The sequence below is a fragment of the Drosophila suzukii genome, chromosome 3 (genome assembly GCF_043229965.1).
Source record: "Drosophila suzukii chromosome 3, CBGP_Dsuzu_IsoJpt1.0, whole genome shotgun sequence".
In the NCBI taxonomy this organism is placed as follows: domain Eukaryota; kingdom Metazoa; phylum Arthropoda; class Insecta; order Diptera; family Drosophilidae; genus Drosophila; species Drosophila suzukii.
The window spans coordinates 65,920,580-65,943,880 of NC_092082.1; the positions used below are offsets into that span (position 1 = coordinate 65,920,580).

The 23,301-nt window shown below is 42.1% G+C and overlaps 1 protein-coding gene across 1 annotated transcript; it reads left to right on the top strand.

The window, feature by feature from the left end:
* Positions 1–18,861: 18,861 nt before the first annotated feature.
* On the top strand, positions 18,862–19,575 carry LOC139352879 (uncharacterized). The gene is made up of 2 exons (XM_070995519.1): positions 18,862–19,058; positions 19,128–19,575. The coding sequence occupies exons 1-2, from the start codon at positions 18,862–18,864 to the stop codon at positions 19,573–19,575; spliced, it is 645 nt and encodes a 214-aa protein (XP_070851620.1).
* The last annotated feature ends 3,726 nt before the right edge of the window (positions 19,576–23,301 follow it).

The window sequence follows — 23,301 nt, forward strand, 5'->3', positions numbered from 1 at the left end:
AGCTCGGATCAACATGCCACACTCTGTGCGGCTGAGCTTGAGTAACTCCGAGGTTTTCTTGTTGTTTATCACAGGCCATGTCTGGTGAGAGATGCGACACTGTGGTGCGTTTTGCCAATGGGTGTTGGCTAGTGTGTTGAAGTGGTTTTTTATGTTTAGCTTGCAAGTAGCCATGGGCATACCGACATTTTCCTCTCCTGGTAGGAGAGGCTTGGTGGTGCCCTGCCTGGCTAATTCGTCCGCTATGCAGTTGCCTACGATGTCCCGGTGACCCGGAACCCATATTAGGCTGATAGTAAACTGATTTGCCATCTCGTGGAGAGATCTGCGACAGTCTGCTATTGTACGAGAGTTGGTGTTTGTCGAGTAGATCGACTTAATAGCCGCTTGGCTGTCACTATATATGTTTAGGTGTCCTCTCTGGAGGCTAAGGTTCCTTAAAACAGGTTAGTGCTTCATTAATAGCGTGGACCTCCGCCTGAAAGACGCTACAGTGGTTCGGGAGCCTGAATGACTTCCTGATATCTAATTGTTCGGAGTATACACCTCCGCCGACTTGTCCTTCTAATTTGGAGCCATCTGTATAGAAACAGATTGCGTCCGTCGTGCCCGGTCGGCCCTGTTCCCATTCCTCTCTATCAGGAATCAGGGCCTCAAAGGGTGTGTGACTATATTCAATAGATTTGCATAGATCCGTGATTTTCGGAATCAATTTATCATGCTGGAGAATTTTAGCATGGCCATATAATTGGGCTCTCCACTGCCCTGTGTCCCTCAGTCGAATAGCTGCCGACTTGGCCCTTTCCATGCCTGCTAAGTCCAGGCTAGGGAGGTTCAAGATCGCATTCAGCGCTTCATTCGGGGTGGTTCGAAGGGCTCCACTAATACACAAAGCCGCCATTCGCTGTACTTTGTTTAGAGGAGTCAGTATGCATTGTTTGTGTAAGGCGGTCCACCACAGAGCCACTCCGTACAGTAGGATTGGCTTGACTACCGCTGTGTATATCCAGTTAACTATTCTTGGGGACATGCCCCATCTTAGCCCGATTGCTTTTTTACAGGAGTAAAGTGCAATGGTTGCTTTTTTGGTTCTCTCTTGGTTGTTTAAGCCCCATTTGAGGCGTTTATCTAGTACTAACCCCAAGATTACAATTGTTTAAAATGGGTGGGTTAAGTTGAGGAATTTTGTACCTATTCGTAAATAGAACAAGTTCTGTTTTCGAGGGATTTACCCCGAGTCCGTTCGCTATCGTCCATTCCGATAGCAATTTAAGTTTAGCGGTCATAAGATCGCAAAGTGTTTGTGGATATTTTCCATTAAAGATGATGGCGACGTCGTCTGCGTATGCCACGACCTTACAACCTCCTCCTTCCAAGGCTTAATGCGGGACGTTTTTTATTGGTAATTTGCCTTGCAAAACGACATTATTCTGATTTAGTATTTATGTTATCCCAAATACTTCAGTTTCATAGTTGATTTCAGACTAGGCCTTATGAGTCTTTTTTCGAGACTTTTTGCGACGTTTTCTTGCTAGGTTTTTCTGATCTTTTTTGCTTAACCCTTTTTGACGCTTCTTGCAAGGCTTATTGCGGGGTTTATTGCGAGACTTTTTGAAGAATAATTGCGTGTCACTTGCAAGGCTTATTGCACGGCCTTTTGCGAGTCTAATTGGCAGGCTATTACGATTCTTATTATAAAGCTTCTTGCCATGCTCATTGCAAAGCTTTTTGCAAGATTTTTTTGAGATTTTTTTTGCGATTTTACGCCGTTCTTTTCTTGCCTCTTCAGGTTAGGATTATTCCGAGGCTAAGGGCTATGCATTTTGCAAGGCTTATGCGACGATTATTCCAACCCTTATTTTATTGATAAAATGTCTCGCAGCAGGACTTTGTAATTATTCAGTATCTTTGGTATCCTCTTAACATCAGATTAATTATAGACTGAAAGGCACATCGCCCGGATTATTGCACGGCTTGTTGCAAAGCATATTGTATGGCTTATTAAAAGCCTTAGTGGAAGGCTATTAAGCAAGGCTTGCTGTCAGGCTTTTATCGAGCTTATAGCAAGCCTTATGACGAGGCTTCACACCAGGCTTTTTAAGACAACAACAATTTTCATGATAGATACAAAATTTTAACTGAAATGTATTGGTCTCGTCAATACCTATCGATTGATCCAAAAAAAGTTTGCTACGCTCTTTCTAACGCCCTTAACGCTTAAATCTGACTTCCGCCAGTAGGTGGCGGATTTCAATATCGCTTTGCTGCTTGCATATCTCCATTTCTTTTTGGTCCCATTAGCTGAGTAACGGGTATCTGATAGTCGAGGTACTGGACTATAGCGTTCTTCCTTGTTTTTTGATAGGTTTTTTGCGGCGCTCTTTTGTATTTCTTTCTAGAGTGTCGAGTCTTATTACGAGCCTTTTGGCTTCTTGCGAGGCTTATTGCAGGGCTTAGATCGAGACTATTTGCAAGGCGTTTTGCAAGGCTTATTGCCTTAGAGCAAGACTTATTTCGAGTTTTGTTATGAGCTTGCTTGTTGCAAGCTTCTTGCTAGGCTTATTGCAGGGCTTATATTGAGGCTTTTTGCAAGGCCTTTTGATAAGCGTTTTTAGCCATTTTACGTAAATCTTTTTCTACCTGCAAGGCTTATTGCATGGCTTAATACAAGAACTTTTACAAGGCTTTTTAAAACGAATTTTAAGCATTTCTTGATTGTGGTTTCAGGAGACATTTTAACGTAATTTTAGCATTTTACAGTGCTTTATGTATGTGTAACCCTATGTAACACTTTTTTGGACTTTTTCGATTCTGTCTTGCTATGGTTTCTGTGATAGTTTTTGCTAAACTTGCTTGCCACTTTCTGAAAATCTTGCTGCGAAGCTTATTGCGATCCTTATGCCTAGGCTTTTTGCGAAGCTTATAGGAAGACTTTTCGCAAGGCTTTTTGAGATGCTTTACGTGGCTCTCTTGTTTGTTTTTTTATTATAGATGTAGGATTTGAATCTGGCGGGCTTATTACACGGCACACTCGAAGCGGGTTAAGCTATATGGCAACTCTTAATCAGTTTGCAATCTAAAATCCTCAATAAAGTAATCGATTCTTTTAATGCCGCCGATACCTACACGAGTGAGCGGGGAGTCGTCGTTTAGAATACAATTCATGTGACAAACAGAACTCTGTAAAATTTAATCTAAGCACTTCTATGTTTAAACTTTATCCCAATAAAACATTGTGAATCTAACGATTCCCACAATTTGGGGGCTCATCCGGGATTGACCCAAACATTAGAGTGCAGAAGTGCGTTTTAACAAACACAACTACAATGATTGCCAAATTTCAAGTCTGGTGAAATGACAATTTGAGACAACTGCGCAGGTAATTTGGCAGTGTGTTCAAAAGACGACGACAAAAACCAGAATTCGGCAGATGTGTGTGTGAAAACGCGCAAGGGAAACGCTTGGAGCCAATAGCGACTACAGTCCAGAAGGTAGTGCATCATAGATCCCCAGAGCGTCGGTCTGAGATCCGGCCAGTCACGGTGAACTGGTAACTTGCAGAGGCTGATCTGTGGAAGGCGTTGGAAGCAGCGATAGACAGAGGCGAGCGGAGCAAGCCAGGAGCGTGAAGCGGGCATTGGAGCAAAGGCGGGTTGACGGAATCTGGAGGGCAAGATTTCCAAGAAGAGCAGCACTGAGCTTGGAGTAGCAGATCTTGGTGGAAGGCAACGACGTCAGCGGACAAGCAACGACAAGAACTTTTGAAGTTGAATAGTCCAGAAGAAAATCCAATTGGCAGGCAAGCAGTCTTGAGAAGCAGTGCATCGAAAGGGGTGGTAATCAGAAAGCTGACCCAATTAAATTGAAAGTCGGTCACAAGCAGTGTAGCGCTGGTAGCCAAGTAGGAACAGATCGGAGCTGGCGCCATCTGTGGGTTGGTTGCCGAACTAGGAATAGGGGTAAGAGAAAGCGTATAAGGTCAACAGGGCGAAATGTCAGTTGTTTTCTGCTGAGAGCGGTTTTCTTTTCGGCTGTTAAGGGGTTTGCCGCCATTGGCAAGCGGCATTAGCGTTCTTTTCCATTTCAACCTTCCACCGATTAAGTCGTGAAAACCATCGCAAAAATTTAAGTGGTTTAATTTCGCGAAGTCTTTAGAAAGGAAAAGGGACCGAATTTATTCATTCCCGCCGAGTCCTATGATTTGGGTGAGTTAAAAATAAATAAACAAGATCCAAAGGGTCCGATCAGCAGCACTCTATGTGATTTATAGGGGCTCGGCGATTGTAAAACTAAAAAAATAACCAAAAGAAGAAAAGTTACGATATTCGACCGGCGGGAACACCTTGGGTCTCATCCAGCTGAGTGCACTAGAAGTTCTCATTGGAGTGCGATTTGGAGAGCGCCACCAGTATTTACGCGACTTACGATCGGCGCGGAGCACGTTAAAATCGCTGGACGACGGAAGGGTGTAATCTTTCTTTTTGCGAAGTTATAATTTTACCCTGTGGCGACTCTGTTTTAAGCTGGGGAAAACTAGTCAGAAAACCCCATTAAATTGTGCCCGTAAGGGATTCTAAAACCCATCGCGGAAAAGCCATCAAAAAAAAAAAAAGAAAGAAAGACCCATTCAACCTCACATATTGGTGTGAAGCAAAAAGAGAAGTGGAAAAAAAGAAATTAGAGAGCGAAAAGAAGAGAGGCGGAATAGGGCCGAGCTCAATTTTTATTTTTCTTGTTAATTATAAGTAACATTTTTTTTTGTTATATGTTTTTTTAAGGTGTATTATGTGAATTGGTAAATTTTTTGAGCTTCCCGGCAAGCTGCCAAAACTCCGGTGTTGATTTCCCATTATCAAAAAGGAAAAGAAAGATTGCATGGCAACTTACCCCATCGAAAAGAGAAGAAGATTTTATGAAAAAAAAGAAAATGAAAAAGTGAAAAAGCCCCTGTGTCCCCAAAGACTTTATTCTTTTCGCAGCATTTTCAGCCGCCTTCGGAAAAACCGCTTTCTTCGAGGATGCCGCTGGAAAATTGGTGAGCTTTTATTTTATATAAAAACCTATTTGATTGATATATATGTTGTGGTTTTCCGAGTTTTGCTAATAATCGAAGAGGCAATTATGAGTTAGAGCAAAGATCCACCCCACTAGCCGACGAGCCAAAGCCGATTGACATTTTTGCGTGCGCTCTAACCCGTCCGTAACACCCAGCCTTAGTTTTTTATTTAGCGGATGTTCGTTACATTCATAAATAATTAGTGTTTAGTATGATTATTATAATTATTCTAGCGCCCATCCGTGTGGCTGAAATTTTCAGTCTACCACCCACACACTACTACACCCATCAACATTTGTCTTAAAAATACAATTTTATTTTAAAGTTATAAAAATATCGTTCCGACGCATCTTTATACTTGTCCGCATTAATTTTGTCTTTGCAAAAGCACAATCAGGCGCTTGGAAAACGGTGTCCAGAATTACAAGTAATTTGTCATCGGCCACGACTGACGATATGCAAAAACATTTTTTATATTTTCCCTTTCTTTTATGGTTGAGTACTTTAACTTTTACATTCGGCCGCATAGGATTTATAGGCTTGCAGTTATTATTAACAGTTCGCCTAGCCACGGCTGATGTCGAAAACAGGGTATTCAATTCCGTCGTATATTGACATAAATCAGTACTCGGTCAAACGCTTTGGATGCACTTAGAAAATTCTTTAAAAAGAAATTAAGTGCCCACGTGCTAAGAGTAGCTGATAAGATCAGTGTATAAGGGCATAGGGCGAAATCGTTTGGAACGCAGTCCGAGCGGACCGCTTACTGACCACGATTTGCATTGAGGTTTTGTTGTTGTTGCTCATTTTGTGGGAGTCAGTATTTTCGGCCAAGTTGGCATTCCTAGTTAAGACATTACCCATGGTAATTAACATAAATAGCCCAGATGCAACCCTTCAGTAGCAAGGATCCGATCCTCGCTAGAATACCAAAAATACCATTTTTATGGATTTTGGGGATTTTGTGCATCCTACATCCACTCTAGACGCCATGATTTCCTCCTCTTTGTCGCAAGCTTCTCCCGAGATCGGTTCGTTCCCTGCAAAAAGTGCTATAATTTTCAAACCCGTCCGCATCCACACATCCGCGTGTGAAATTCTAGAAATTTTGGTTAAGCAATACGACCTGTTATCACTCCCAATATTGGTGGTAAGAGTATTCGACGATATATTGAAAAAATCTAATTGTAATTCCCGGAAAACAGCAGTGACCAGAGACACGTGCAAATTCTCGGAATTGACGGAAGTTTTACAGTCCTCCCTCTGCGCACAGCAAGGAGCAGGTGTCGCGTGCAGCGATTCATCAGCGGAACCATACATTTCTTCAGCGCCAGACCATAATCGCCATTTGGGATTCTTATACCGCACAACGCTTAAAAGGAATCTGTCTTCTTTGCCACACCTGGATTAATTTCATCATCGGCAAACCATAAGCGGCTTCAAGGATCGCCGCAGTCAACCCGCGTGAGGTTTTGACCTTGCCAAGTCCGCACGACGATCTACAAGTCAGATCACGTTGCAGTTCGGGCGAGAAACGCACCGGCGCCGATTCGGCGTAGTTCGGGCAAGACAGCGGAGGCGGACGCCGCATCCCAATTGGAATTTCAGTTCCAATTCTGGTTTCCAGTTAATTCTGGCCGGGACTGCCAACTCGTTTTTGTATAGCTAAAGCGATTGTAGTTTAATTTTCTTTTTCTAAATATTTGTACGACGAGTTTCTAATTTAATTTACGATTCCTATTTAGCTTTTATACTTGCGTGTGTGCTTACGACATAGTATGACTTATATACACTTAAATTAAATTATCCTACAGCGCACATCGATCGTCATCAGGCCTGCTGACTTCGTTGGAGAGTTCGTAAGTACGGCATAGCCGTAAATCATTTACATTCCTACATATATATTCATTCTTGTCTGAGCCCGCGCACTTTTGGTACCAATATATACATGTAATTTTTCCACATTCGCGTATTGATATAAATATTAAATAAGAATCGTTTGCACTTATATAATTTAACGTAATCCGCCTAAGTGATTTCCTGTAATTTTTGAATAAGCTTGCCGCATATCGATAAAATATGTAATCAGTTTCGTAATAATTTAACGTAAACAAAATATCCATTTCTTTTCCTATTTGATAATCTTGTACTGACACTCGATCATATAGAGAGTCTTTTGGCGTAAAGAACGCTTAGTCTTAAGGCTTTAGTGTTAGGATTTGTAGTATTAAGAACCATGAACCATATTATCGTATTTGCCGTATTAAATGAAATTTAAGATGAATTAATTTGTGATCTTTTGAGGGCACCTTAGAGGATGTAGCGCAGCGGTTGTTTTAAGGGTGGAGTCTAATGAGACTTCACAGGTAGGGTGGGTATAGAAGGTGGCCAATAACATCTGGGCCTCCGTCTTCGATAGGTACAGTCTCTCGTCCGAATCTTAGCCGATGGGTTAAAAATCCTTATCGTTACCGTCTTTCTGTCTACTATTGTTAGTTCTGTGACACTCTTGTTTCATCTTAACACAAACCCACACCCATCTCCCTGAGCAGGCCGGTCAAAGCGTAGACAGAGGTGTTAGGGTGGACAACGCTCATAGAGTGTGTTCGTTACAGAAATAAATGGCGCCCAACAATGGAGCAAGCCCGATGCCTGATCAGGCATCTGTCGTTTGACAGCCGAGCTTCCCGAAAATATTTCAATCCATCCATTTTTGTAAAATTGTAGTTTCAGTTAGTATTTCATTTTTGACTTGGATTTGATGGTACTCTGGATAGATTCGGAGCCATACCAGCAGAAATGTTATACTTTTGTCACATGTTTTTCTATCAGTTCGGTCATAATCGGACATTATAGTTAAAACATTCCATTTTGATTATTTGATACTTCGGAATTTTAGTTCTGATTTAAGGTCGGTTCTTTACCAAGTTTTCAGTTTTCAAACCACATCTTCTATCCAATTAAAATCGAGATTTGTTCTAGCTGGAAAAATTCGGCAAGTCCCTCTTTTGATTGGTTAGACCTCAAAATACTATTTTTATATAATTATTTCCGCAAACATTTTCAGTTAATAATTAGTATCTATCGAACGAAAATCAACCTGCTGCTACATTACTCCTCAGGATAAGCCCCTCTTATTTTTATGATACTACCGCATTCCGTATTTCTCAAGGATCTTTCTCGTCTTGTCATTGTTGAATGATTATCGTATATTTCTATCGCATATCGTATATCTTCTATTTCTCTTTTTAAGTTTTTGAGATTAGTTGGTTGTTTAGTTAGGTTTTAAAAATGTCGGTTAGGCACAGCAACGAGAACCTAGTTTCTCTAGGTGATGATGACTCAGTGACGTGCACGCTCTGCAATGGAGTAGTTTTCGAATTGGATTTAATTGAAACTGCTTGTAAACATTGCTTTCATAGGGCTTGTCTACAAAACTGGCTGCAGGATAACAACACTTGTCCAACATGCTCTCAACCATGTTCTCAGTCCCAGACGGTATCTAATCCGAATTCCGGTATGCAAAATCGAATGATGACCAGATCTAGGTCTCGTAACGCCGATAATCAGAACAATATTATCGTCTCTCAGAATGGCAACTCGAATCCCCAGCAAGACAATAGGCAAACCAATGACTCAGATGTAACCGAAGACCCAGATCAGCAAAGTCTTGCGAATCAAATGCGAGCATTTCAAAAAAGCATGTTAGAGAACCAGAGAACATTTCAAGTAACCTTGACAGATACAATCACAGAAAAAATGACTCAGATGTTTAGCCAATTGAATAGGTCTACGTTTGTGGATAACAATACGCAGCACGAATTAAAGGAGAGATACTCAGATCAGAGATCAGACCGTGAAATAAAAAGTGCCATGCGTCGTCGTAAGCAGGGTTCAAACGAAAGTTTTGACGACTTTCTAGACGCAATGCTTATCATAGCTAATTCCCTCCGAGAGCCCATGCATGATAGTGAGCTAGCCAGCGAAGTGCGCCACAATCTTAAGCCAGACTTGAAACTTGAGTTACTGCATGTTGACACCCCTTCTTTGGAAGCTTTGCGTAAGGCGTGTCACCGCCACGAAGAATTTTATCGTAGCACTCGATCGAAGCCAATTCAACGCCCTAAGGTAACAAAACGGTTTGTCAACACAATTCTTCACGAATACGACTCTGAAGATCAGTCCGAAGACGAAGCCGAAGCCGAGGGCGAAGTCTGCGCAATTAAGCCTGCAGACAAATTCATATGTTGGAACTGTGATGGAACAGGTCACAGGTACTATGATTGTCTAAAGCCTCGCCGTATTTTCTGTTACGGTTGCGGCATACCCGATGTATATAAACCAAATTGTGCAAAATGTAAATCAGTATCGGAAAACTCCAAGCAGGACATTCGCAAAATGAATGTCCGCCGTTAGCCTTGGATATTCTTAGTACTCCGGATGCTGCGGCAACGGTTAATTTACCTGATTTGTCTACTCCCAAACCTGATGAACCGACTACTAAAGCGTTCAATCCATACCACCTGTGCTTTCAAGAGTATCTTAAACGATGGCTTAAACCTGTTAGTGTCAATTCTATCTTTGCTTACAAACGTCGTTCTACCTTGCGTATACGTAAATTCTGGATGCGCAAACGAGCTTTTAACCGTTGCATTATCTCATCAATCATCCACAAAAAGAATGACATCCGGCCTTTCACAATGGTGCAGATTTTCGGCCTCGAATATTCAGCTCTCTTAGACAGCGGAGCCAACAAAAGTGTCATTGGTGGAAAGCTTGCCCAACAAATAATATCTGACAAACTGTATAACAAATTCAAAAGCGTAGTCCGTACTGCAGACGGCCAAACACATTCCGTGGCTGGCACAATCTCCATTCCCTTGACGTACAACTCTATAGATTCAAAATTTGAATTCTTAATAGTACCCTCTATTCAACACAGCGTGATATGCGGCATGGATTTCTGGGAAACCTTTGGCATTTCCATCCAACTTTCGATTTCAGTTAACGAAATTGAATACAAACCCGAGGACGACCCCTCACACATCTGTTTATCCAACGCACAGAAATCAAAGCTGAAAAAGGTAATCGGCTTCTTTCCATCATTCGAAAGTGAGGGCCTAGGTTTGACCAGATTGATAGAACACAACATTGACACATCTACCGCGAAACCAATCAAACAAAGGTTTTATCCTTTATCGCCAGCTAAGGAAAAGCTTTTGTGTGTCGAAATCGATCGCATGATTGAAATGGACGTCATAGAAGAGGCACCATCATCGCCTTGGTCTTCTCCGGTTACCTTGCACGTCAAACCTGGCAAGGTACGTTTCTGCCTCGATGCGAGGAAACCTAATGCAGTTACCATTAAGGATGCTTATCCGATTCCTATTATGGAAGGTCTGCTTAGTCGTCTCCCGCCAGTACATTGCATTTCTAAAATAGATCTCAAGGATGCGTTTTGGCGAATTTGCCTAGATCAAGAGTCCCGTGCAAAGACAGCGTTCACGATACCAAACCGTCCGCTGTACCAATTCAAAAGGATGCCATTTGGTTTGACCAACGCACCACAAACCATGTGCCGTTTAATGGACCTAGTAATACCGTATCAGCTGAAGTCGCACGTGCTAGTCTACCTTGATGACCTTTTGGTGTTGTCAAACAACTTTGAGGACCATCTTCTACATCTTTCTGAGGTAGCCACCCAGCTGAGAAAAGCAGGATTGACAATTAACGTCCAGAAAAGTCAGTTCTGTCTGAAAAGAGTAGATTACTTGGGATATTTGGTTGGAGAAGGAACACTTCAAGTGAATCCAAACAAGATTAGCGCTGTCAGTGAATTCCCGATACCAAAAACTCAGAAACAGCTGAGAAGATTTCTTGGTATGACTGGTTGGTACCAGCGCTTTATTTCGAACTATTCCTCAGTCATATTCCACCTAACAGAGTTGCTATGTGGCAAAGACTTTCAATGGAATGAACATGCTTAAGAGGTCTTTGAGAACATCAAGGCCAAGTTATGTTCTGCCCCATGTCTCGCTCACCCCGATTATGAGAAACCGTTCATTCTGCAGTGCGATGCCTCACTACATGGTGTTGGCGCAGTTCTGGCCCAATGCGACCAATCTGGTTGCGAACGATTAATAGCATTCATGTCCAAAAAACTTAACAAAACCCAACGTAACTATACAGTTACAGAACTTGAATGCATGGCTGTAGTCTTGGCAATAAAAAAGTTCAGGATGTATATTGATGGACATTCTTTCAAAGTAGTTACTGACCACTCCAGTTTGCGTTGGCTTATGAATCAATCTGATTTAAGCGGTAGACTGGCCAGATGGGCTATCAAACTTCAGGGTTACTCCTTTGAAATCGAGCATCGTAAAGGATGTGAGAATGTCGTGGCGGATGTTCTATCCCGTGCTTTCTAGGACGTGGAAGTTGCTGCGCTGAATTTTAAAGTTCACCCTAAAATCGATCTTGCATCAGATGCTTTCCAATCGGAAGAATATTCTGCACTCCGGAACAAATTCTCGTCCTCACAGCTACCTGATTTCCAAGTAGTCGACGACTTTATCTATGACCGTGCAGCATTTCCCAATTCAATTGACACTTCACCAGACGATTGCTGGAAATTGTTCGTACCCGAATCGTTACGCCAAAGCGTAATCAGTGCAGCCCATGACCAACCATCATCTGCGCATTGTGGAATGACCAAATGCCTAGAGCGCATTCGCCGCCGCTTTTACTGGCCAAACATGGTAATCAACGTGCGGGACTACATACGCAACTGCGAAACGTGCCTCACTACAAAGCATCCTACGCGTTCCTTGAAACCACCTATGGCCCATTTCCGCGTTCCAAGTCTGGAAACATAGGCATATTGATTATCCTGGATCACTTTTCAAAATTCACTTTTTTAAAGCCAGTGAAAAAGTTCACCACTAAAGTGATAATCAGTAAACTGCAGGACGAAATCTTTCCCTGCTTTGGTGTGCCCGAGACAGTCGTGAGTGACAACGGCACTCAGTTTAAAAGCCGTAACTTCTCTGACTTCCTCTCGAAATATGGCGTGCGCCACATGTTCACAGGTGCCTATGCTCCGCAGTCCAACGCAGCGGAAAGAGTCAACCGTTCAATCAACGCGGCTTTAAGAGCTTACATTCGTTCGGACCAGCGTGAATGGGATGTTTTCCTCAGCAGCATCAATTGCTCACTTCGTAACTTCCTTCATCAGTCTATCGGTGTATCACCGTACCAAGTTGTTTTTGGGCAACATATGATCTCACACGGCCAGGACTATAAATTGTTGCGCAAGTTGGGTTTACTCGCCGAAGGTGATGTCAACCTTTCAAGGATTGACGAGTGTCAGAAAATTCGTGCAAGCATCCATAAACATCTGAGCAAAGCCTATGAGACGAACCACCGCACATATAACCTACGTACGAGGCCTAGATCGCTCGAAGTAGGTCAAGAGGTGACAAAACGGAACTTTGCGCTGAGCAACGCTGCCAATCATTTCAACGCAAAGCTAGCACCAGTCGGAACAAAAGCGAGAGTTAAGGAGAAACTTGGTCAATCATTATATGTTCTGGAAGACATGAACGGCAAAGACCTTGGTAAATTCCATGCCAAAGACATCTGGTGATCCCTCCTGACTCCTCTTTCAGTTTTTATTATTAGTCACAGGGACTAAAAATCAAAACTGTGGTTGTGGGAGTCAGTATTTTCGGCCAAGTTGGCATTCCTAGTTAAGACATTTCCCATGGTAATTAACATAAATAGCCCAGATGCAACCCTTCAGTAGCAAGGATCCGATCCTCGCTAGAATACCAAAAATACCATTTTTATGGATTTTGGGGATTTTGTGCATCCTACATCCACTCTAGACGCCATGATTTCCTCCTCTTTGTCGCAAGCTTCTCCCGAGATCGGTTCGTTCCCTGCAAAAAGTGCTATAATTTTCAAACCCGTCCGCATCCACACATCCGCGTGTGAAATTCTAGAAATTTTGGTTGAGCAATACGACCTGTTATCACTCCCAATATTGGTGGTAAGATTATTCGACGATATATTGAAAAAATCTAATTGTAATTCCCGGAAAACAGCAGTGACCAGAGACACGTGCAAATTCTCGGAATTGACGGAAGTTTTACAGTCCTCCCTCTGCGCACAGCAAGGAGCAGGTGCCGCGTGCAGCGATTCATCAGCGGAACCATACATTTCTTCAGCGCCAGACCATAATCGCCATTTGGGATTCTTATACCGCACAACGCTTAAAAGGAATCTGTCTTCTTTGCCACACCTGGATTAATTTCATCATCGGCAAACCATAAGCGGCTTCAAGGATCGCCGCAGTCAACCCGCGTGAGGTTTTGACCTTGCCAAGTCCGCACGACGATCTACAAGTCAGATCACGTTGCAGTTCGGGCGAGAAACGCACCGGCGCCGATTCGGCGTAGTTCGGGCAAGACAGCGGAGGCGGACGCCGCATCCCAATTGGAATTTCAGTTCCAATTCTGGTTTCCAGTTAATTCTGGCCGGGACTGCCAACTCGTTTTTGTATAGCTAAAGCGATTGTAGTTTAATTTTCTTTTTCTAAATATTTGTACGACGAGTTTCTAATTTAATTTACGATTCCTATTTAGCTTTTATACTTGCGTGTGTGCTTACGACATAGTATGACTTATATACACTTAAATTAAATTATCCTACAGCGCACATCGATCGTCATCAGGCCTGCTGACTTCGTTGGAGAGTTCGTAAGTACGGCATAGCCGTAAATCAATTACATTCCTACATATATATTCATTCTTGTCTGAGCCCGCGCACTTTTGGTACCAATATATACATGTAAGTTTTCCACATTCGCGTATTGATATAAATATTAAATAAGAATCGTTTGCACTTATATAATTTAACGTAATCCGCCTAAGTGATTTCCTGTAATTTTTGAATAAGCTTGCCGCATATCGATAAAATATGTAATCAGTTTCGTAATAATTTAACGTAAACAAAATATCCATTTCTTTTCCTATTTGATAATCTTGTACTGACACTCGATCATATAGAGTCTTTTGGCGTAAAGAACGCTTAGTCTTAAGGCTTTAGTGTTAGGATTTGTAGTATTAAGAACCATGAACCATATTATCGTATTTGCCGTATTAAATGAAATTTAAGATGAATTAATTTGTGATCTTTTGAGGGCACCTTAGAGGATGTAGCGCAGCGGTTGTTTTAAGGGTGGAGTCTAATGAGACTTCACAGGTAGGGTGGGTATAGAAGGTGGCCAATAACATCTGGGCCTCCGTCTTCGATAGGTACAGTCTCTCGTCCGAATCTTAGCCGATGGGTTAAAAATCCTTATCGTTACCGTCTCTCTGTCTACTATTGTTAGTTCTGTGACACTCTTGTTTCATCTTAACACAAACCCACACCCATCTCCCTGAGCAGGCCGGTCAAAGCGTAGACAGAGGTGTTAGGGTGGACAACGCTCATAGAGTGTGTTCGTTACAATTTGTAGATAAGCGCAGCCCATACGCATGCCCAGTTATATTTTTTTTCCCAATTCTTTAAACACCTGCCTAGTCTTAAATTTGGTTTTCGCAGGGATATTAGTCACGCTAGAGGCAAACGATTTTTGCTTGAGAAATTTTATTTTTGGTTTTCGCTAAAACACTATTTTTGTTCTCAGTGTTTTTGTTCGGTTCTTATACATACATTAATGTACATGCACTTGTAATAAAGCTGAGCGATAAGCAAGGAAACAGCTGGTTTTACGTTTGAGGGCATTGAACTCTTGAGATAAGAATCCGAGTCAAAGGAAAACAAGAGATCATTGTGTTTGGTTTGATATTTGATTTGCATAGAATAAATCCTAGTTTTAAACATATTTATTTAGGAATTTTCATCTCTTATAAGGATCGGTTTGTGTAGAGCTCATTATTGTTTATTTTAATTATTATTTAGTCGTTCAGATTGAGATTAAAAGATGTCTGAGGAGGAAAACAGTAGTGTGGCGCCACCACCAGAATGCGTTCTGTGTGGGAAAGCGTTAACAGCTTCAACAATTTTTAGAACCAAATGCGCGCACGAATTTCACAAATCGTGTATAGCAATTTATGCCAAAAAGAAACCTACTTGTCCAACCTGTAGTACAGTCTGTTTTGAGAAGCCGGCTACGCCCAATACCAGGTCGCAGGGTAAAACAAATTTGGATAGTCCAGGAACTACAGCTGGCTTGAGTCAGTCGGCTCGCCAACCGTCGGATTCAAATGCAGGGCAAACCGAATCCTTAACAAATGCCATATCAGAGGCCGTTCGAGGAATGCAAAGCGAGTTAATGGCCCAGTTATCAAGGGAAATGGGACAGCTAATTCGGTCAACTATAGCAGCTCAATTACAACCGATTAGTGAACAGCTATCTCAACGCGGTGGTCCTTCTGCCAGTGGCCAACCATCGCCTGGTGGATTTCCGGTAATAAACTTAGACACTGATCTTGGTTTTGCTGGCAGCCACGGTCCTGGACCAGGATCGCAGCGAAGTTTTGTCTCTGACTTAGCGCAAAGACCAGATAAGGTTGCGCACATCTTGAATGGTTGGAAGATTCGATTTAGCGGAAATGAAGATGGTCTCAGCGTTGATAATTTTATATGCAGGGTTGAAGCTCTCACTCGTCAGACACTTGAAGGGAATTTTACCATTCTATGCAGTAATGCAAGCATGCTTTTTGAAGGCAAAGCCAGAGATTTTTATTGGCGGTTCCATAAAACATCTCCAGTACTGAGATGGGATCTGCTTTGTCAAGCTTTTAGGAAGCAATTTAGAGATACCCGTACTGATGTTGACATTAGGGAATGTGATCGCAAGCAAAAAGAGAAGGAGAACTTCGACAGCTTTCACGACGCAATTATGCAGATGATGGATGGATTGGAGGTGCCTTTGGAGGAGTTCACAGTAGTCGATATTCTGAAGAGAAATTTGAGACCAGAAATAAGGCACGAATTGCTAAATTCATTCGGTGGATCGTTTGAGGGAAATTCGCGTCGGCGTGAGAGTTTCCTAGACGAGGTTAGGAAAAATCAAGGTTACCAAAAGGTAGTTCCTTTTCGGAGACAGGTGGCTGAGCTGGTAGAAGAAGAGGATCTCGATGGGCGTGCAATGTTTTCAGATGATGGTGAATTCGAAGTTGGCGCACTGGCTTTAATTTGCTGGAACTGTCATAAAGAGGGTCATCGCCACCAAGATTGCCGAGAAAAGAAACGTATTTTCTGTTGGGGCTGTGGGGCCAAAAATATCTTAAAAACTCACTGTGCTCGTTGTCAAAAAAACATAAAACAGGGCACACAGTATCGTCAGCAACTGGGTGCTCAGAAAAACAAAGCCACGAACACAGAGCTGAGCCAGTAGAACCGTTATCGTCAATTTTCAAAGAAAGCAACATTAATATTTTAGGCGAGGATGGAATTCAGCCGAGTTTTTGGCCTCAACTTGCTAAGCAGCAATTCCTGGATAATATTTCTAAGGTTCCATGCAAATCCAAATCAAGACACACAAATCGTATGCGATCTTATTAGAAATCGGTTAAAACAATAAATACTATTCGGTTTAAAGGAAACGATAAGCGACCATATGCAGAGGTTAAACTTTTAGATGGGACAATCATAGGACTATTGGATACAGGGGCAGCCATCAGTGTGGTAGGAGGAAATTTGGCAAAGCAAATAATTCAAAGCAAACATCCATTTAAACCAGTTGCTACAGCAGCTTGTACAGCTGATGGTAAAAGACAAGAAGTCGTTGGACGTTTTCGTACTCCAGTCCAATACAAGGGGGTCGTCAAAGATTTGGATCTCAACATAATACCATCGTTGAGCCAAGACCTACATTTAGGGAGAATTTAGGGATTGACTTTTGGTCCAAGTTTGGTCTGTTACCTTCTGCAATGCAAATTAACGAAATTGCGTCAGATTCACACGAGCTATCGGACGAGCAGAATTCGGTTTTGGAAAAAGTAGTTGCTAAGTTTCCCTCATTTGCTGTGTCAGGACTAGGAAAAACAACGCTAATCTCTCATTCAATAGACACAGGAGATGCTAAGCCGGTAAAACAGCGGCATTTCCCGGTATCCCCAGCCATTGAGAAATTGTTGTATGCTGAGATAGAGCGAATGCTTAAACTCGGAGTCATCGAAGAATTGGATAGTCCTTGGTCGTCTCCCGTGGTATTAGTGCAGAAGCCTGGCAAAGTAAGACTCTGTCTCGATAGCAGAAAAATTAACATAGCTACGAAAAGAGATGCATATCCACTTCCGCAGATTGACGGTATATTAGGTAGACTTCCCAAAGCAATCTACATTTCAAGCTTAGATTTAAAAGACGCTTATTGGCAGATTCCTTTGGAGCCAAGTTCTCGCGAAAAGACTGCTTTTACCATTCCGGGAAGCCACTTAACCAGTACAAAGTAATGCCCTTCGGTTTGACTAATGCTTCCCAAACAATGACCCGGCTCATGGATAAAGTGATTCCAGCATCATTGAGAAATGAAGTATTCGTGTACCTGGATGACCTATTGGTGGTATCGGATACATTCGAAGGCCACATGAAGGTTTTAAGTTTGGTTGCGGATCAAATACGCGCTGCGGGCTTAACGCTTAATGTTGGCAAAAGCAAGTTTTGCATGAAATCAGTAAAGTACTTGGGTCATATTGTTGGAGAAGGTGTCATTCGCACGGACCCCGAAAAGATTTCGGCTATGAAGGACTTTCCTTTGCCAAAATCCTTAAAAGCACTTCGAAGTTTTCTTGGCATGGTGGGGTGGTACAGAAAATGTATCAACAATTTCGCTTCGGTTGCGGCTCCACTCACAGATCTTCTAAAGCCAAAGAAAAAGTTTGTGATGACCCCTGAAGGCAAAGAATCTTTCGAAGCGCTAAAAGACATGCTTTGCTCGGCGCCCGTGATTCGAAGCCCTGATTTCTCTAGACCTTTCTTTGTTCAGTGTGATGCAAGTAAATCTGGTGTCGGTGGTGTCCTTGTTCAGAAAACAGACGAAGGCGATGAGTTTCCTATCGCATTCGTTTCTAAGAAGTTGAATAAGGCTCAAAGAAATTACTCGGTGACAGAACAAGAATGTTTGGCAGCCATTGTTTGCATAAAAAGGTTTCGGGCCTATATAGAAGGCCATGAATTCACCGTGATCACTGATCATGCGTCCCCGAAATGGCTCATGTCCCAAACAGATCTGCATAGTCGTCTAGCGCGGTGAACACTAAAGCTACAAGGTTTTAATTTTAAAATTGAGCATCGAAGTGGTAGGCTCAACGTTGTTCCCGATGCTTTATCGCATGTAAATGAGGAGGAACTAGCAGCAATAGATGCTAGCCGCGGTTTGATGGTCGATTTGCAGTCTTCAGCGTTTAAGTCTGGCGAATATATAGAACTGCAGGAAAAAATTAGTGCAAACAGTGAAAAATTTCCAGATTTGAGGATTGCTGATGGCTTATTATATCGTAGAACTGATCATGTATCGGGAGATTTGTTGCACGATACTTTTGCATGGAAGTTGTGGATTCCAAGCGAATTGGTGCCTGAGGTTCTAAAAAGGGCTCATGATGACCCGCTTGCTTCTCATGGTGGAGTGCACAAGACCTTAGAGCGAATTCGCAGGTATTATTTTTGGCCAGGATTGGTGACAGACGTTGATTGATTTTCTCGGCCCATATCCACGATTGCGTTCAGGAAATGTGAGGATATTTATAGTTTTAGACCACTATTCAAAGTTCGTCTTTTTGAAAGCCGTAAAGAAAATGACTGCTGATGTGGTTGTTAAGTACTTACAGCAAGAATTGTTTCACACCTTTGGTGTGCCCGAGACGATCGTATCGGATAATGGCTCCCAGTTTAAGTCCGAGCCATTCCAAAAGCTGCTGAACCAACATAAAATTTCCCATAGCTTGACCGCTGTTTATGCTCCGCAGGCAAATGCAACAGAGCGAGTGAACAGGTCAGTAATAGCTGCAATACGGTGATATATCCGAGAAGACCAGAAAGATTGGGACGAATATCTGAGCAGTATATGCTGTGCGTTGCGTTCATCCATACATTCGGGAATTGGGGCATCACCCTATTACATGGCTTTTGGCCAGCATTTTGTTTCGTCGGGCTCGACTTATAAGCTGTTGAGGGCTCTCGGTATGCTTGAAGGCAGAGCAGCTAGATTCACACAGGAGGATTCCCTAGAATTGGTGCGTTCTAAGGCTCGAGAGGTTATGCGAAAACAGAATGAAAAGAACGAACGTCAGTACAACTTAAGGTCTCGAGAGGTAGTGTATCAAGAAGGTCAGGAAGTATATCGCAAGAACTTTAAACAGAGCAATATTACGGGAGGCTATAGTGCGAAATTAGGTCCATTATATCTCAAGGCTAGAATTCAGAGAAAGCTAGGAAATTCATGCTATGAATTGGAGGGTTTGCAAGGTCGGGCCTTGGGACGGTATCATGCTAAGGATTTGAAGCAATAAGAAGGCTAAGCTACCAGCTTTGTTTGGATCTGTTTTGGGATGTCAACCCCCATACCAGATCTTGTGGGGGGGATTTTGTAGCGCTGGTAGCCAAGTGGGAACAGATCGGAGCTGGCGCCATCTGTGGGTTGGTTGCCGAACTAGGAATAGGGGTAAGAGAAAGCGTATAAGGTCAACAGGGCGAAATGTCAGTTGTTTTCTGCTGAGAGCGGTTTTCTTTTCGGCTGCTAAGGGGTTTAAGCGGCATTAGCGTTTTTTTCCATTTCAACCTTCCACCGATTAAGTCGTGAAAACCATCGCAAAAATTTAAGTGGTTTAATTTCGCGAAGTCTTTAGAAAGGAAAAGGGAGTGAATTTATTCATTCCCGCCGAGTCCTATGATTTGGGTGAGTTAAAAATAAATAAACAAGATCCAAAGGGTCCGATCAGCAGCACTCTATGTGATTTATAGGGGCTCGGCGATTGTAAAACTAAAAAAATAACCAAAAGAAGAAAAGTTACGATATTCGACCGGCGGGAACACCTTGGGTCTCATCCAGCTGAGTGCACTAGAAGTTCTCATTGGAGTGCGATTTGGAGAGGGCCACCAGTATTTACGCGACTTACGATCGCTGGACGACGGAAGGGTGTAATCTTTCTTTTTGCGAAGTTATAATTTTACCCTGTGGCGACTCTGTTTTAAGCTGGGGAAAACTAGTCAGAAAACCCCATTAAATTGTGCCCGTAAGGGATTCTAAAACCCATCGCGGAAAAGCCATCAAAAAAAAAAAAAGAAAGAAAGACCCATTCAACCTCACATATTGGTGTGAAGCAAAAAGAGAAGTGGAAAAAAAGAAATTAGAGAGCGAAAAGAAGAGAGGCGGAATAGGGCCGAGCTCAATTTTTATTTTTCTTGTTAATTATAAGTAACATTTTTTTTTGTTATATGTTTTTTTAAGGTGTATTATGTGAATTGGTAAATTTTTTGAGCTTCCCGGCAAGCTGCCAAAACTCCGGTGTTGATTTCCCATTATCAAAAAGGAAAAGAAAGATTGCATGGCAACTTACCCCATCTAAAAGAGAAGAAGATTTTATGAAAAAAAAAGAAAATGAAAAAGTGAAAAAGCGCCTGTGTCCCCAAAGACTTTATTCTTTTCGCAGCATTTTCAGCCGCCTTCGGAAAAAGCGCTTTCTTCGAGGATGCCGCTGGAAAATTGGTGAGCTTTTATTTTATATAAAAACCTATTTGATTGACATATATGTTGTGGCGATTTCAAATTCATTTTTAATATTTTTATTTTGTGGTGTGAGCGTGCTTTTAAAAATCAAAAGAAAACTTTTTAAAATTTGGCAAATCATTTTTTTTTTGTACATGTAATGCCACGTATGTAATGGTAAAAAAATATAAAAAAGATAATCGAGAATTTGAGTGAGAACCAATACCGTAGATTTGGAGCAGCAGAAACCCACTCAACGCGCCAATGTCGTAAATTGCCTTTGCGGCTGCGCCCAAAGTTTTGATTTGGCATCCAAATGAGAACGGTTACATGATAACGTAAAGCGAAGTAATTACGAAACTAAAGTAAAACATATCAGCAGCCCGATCCTATTCGAAATATTTATAAGCCACATTTATCGCATCTATCCCATATTTAAGAAATTATTTATGCTATTTATTATATTTTATGCTATTGATTATATTATGATATTTTATCTTTGTATTATCTCTATATTGTCCACTTATACTCAATGTTAGTTTTAGTCCGTATTTATTATTTTTATTTGTTAGTTGATAAATAAAATGTTTATAACGTGGTAAATTAAGTGTTTGTCCTCGGCGGACATGAGACCCCTGTAGAGCCACAACCGCGAAGGGGCCGTTCTGAAGAAAGGAAAATGGTTATGGAACGGCCAATGGAAGGGTGGGCTGAATGCCGCCTCTTTAACAGCTGAGGTGGAAAAGCGGTAGACTCGATCGCAGGTGTAGGGGGCCTTGCGCCCAACAATAGACCAAGTATAGTAGTGCTTTCTCTCCCCGGCCTTAGTTTTGGTTTGTCTTTGCACGCAATCCGAGTTTTGCTAATAATCGAAGAGGCAATTATGAGTTAGAGCAAAGATCCACCCCACTAGCCGACGAGCCAAAGCCGATTGACATTTTTGCGTGCGCTCTAACCCGTCCGTAACACCCAGCCTTAGTTTTTTATTTAGCGGATGTTCGTTACAGCAGTAAAAGTAGACTGTATGTATAAACCAAAATTTGTCATTAACTGAAAAGTTATTCATATAATCTATATTTATAATCATATAATCCTTTTGTTACTGTTAAGCTACTATCAATAAATTTTAAGGAAATTTCATCTCAAAATGCAACTCGAAGAGATAATGTTAATGCGATGCGACGATTTGCGCGCAAAGCTACTAGAACTTAATTTACCCACAGCCGGTAGAAAGCACGTTTTACAGGATCGACTCCTCGCTCACTTTGGTATTCAGGACGATGATGATAAAACCGACTCGGATGGAGTTAAATCTGTAGCTACCGCTCTCGATTGTCCAGTGCAGGCAGCGCCTATAAGCCGTTCTTTGTTTACACTTAAAGATGTAGAAGGCAGTGTTTCAAATTTTGCAGGTACAGGTAGTCCAGATATAGATCAGTGGATCCAGGAGTTGGAGGAATGTGCTTTGACTGTGCAGTGGAGTCAGCTTCAACTATTCATTTATTCTAAGCAGTTGCTCAGTGGGGCTGCAAAATCGTTCATTCGCAGTCAGGTTAACATTCGCAACTGGGATTCTCTAAAGGCAGCATTACGTGGCGAATTTGCAGTTACAATATCATCTGCTGAGGTTCATCGCAAGCTAAGTCAACGTGCACAGAGAAAAGGAGAGACACTTCAGGAATATTTGTATGCTTTGATGGAAATAGCCAAGCCAGTTAACCTAGACGAAGAGAGTTTGATAGAGTATTTTGTGAAGGGAGTTCCAGATGCTAGGGCAAACAAAATAATGTTGTATCAAGCGAAAACCATAAAGGATTTGAAGGAGCAGATTGAAGTATACAAGAAGGTTCGCGGCTCATACAAAATGCCCTACAAAAATGAAGCGCGTGTAGCTGAGGCAGAAGGATCCAAAAGCTTCAACTCAAAACACGAGTTTGTACGTAAATGCTTTAAGTGCGGGGATCCGTCCCATTTAAGAAAGATTGCAAGAAGAAGGATAACAATAATTGTTATCGGTGCGGACAGCCAGGTCATCGTGCTGCAAAGTGCAAAGTCGAGGTTGAGGTAAAACAGGAGAGCAATGCTAATGCCGTTCACGTGGAGAACGCAGCCACTAAGCCAAAAAGCGAGTTTACGGCTTCCGGCCTTGAACTAAAACTTATCAAATCTTCCTACGCTCAATTCAAAGGACTCGTTGACACAGGCGCAGATCTATGCCTAATGCGCAGGAACATTTTCCTCAAGCTGGGCAACGAAACTCTTACCGGAAAGGAAAAGTGTTTGACGAGAATAGGCGAGAGTCAAGTTCTAACTTTTGGGAGCATTGTCATTCCTGTTGAAATAGACAACATGCACATGGAGGTGGAGTTTCACGTGGTTCCAGATGAGGACATGGGCTTCGACGCAATTTTGGGCAGAACTATCCTGGATATTGTGGACATGAAAGTTACAAAAGAAGGCACTGAGTTTATGCGACGGAATGAATCCAAAAGTAACGAAGATAAGCATATCAATTTCGGGTCCGAGTTTC

Coding starts and splice junctions, on each gene's coding strand:
- LOC139352879 (XM_070995519.1), top strand. CDS start 18,862: ATGACTGCTGATGTGGTTGTTAAGTACTTACAGCAAGAATTGTTTCAC. Junction 19,059..19,127: donor GCAACAGAGCGAGTGAACAG/GTCAGTAATAGC, acceptor ATATCTGAGCAG/TATATGCTGTGCGTTGCGTT.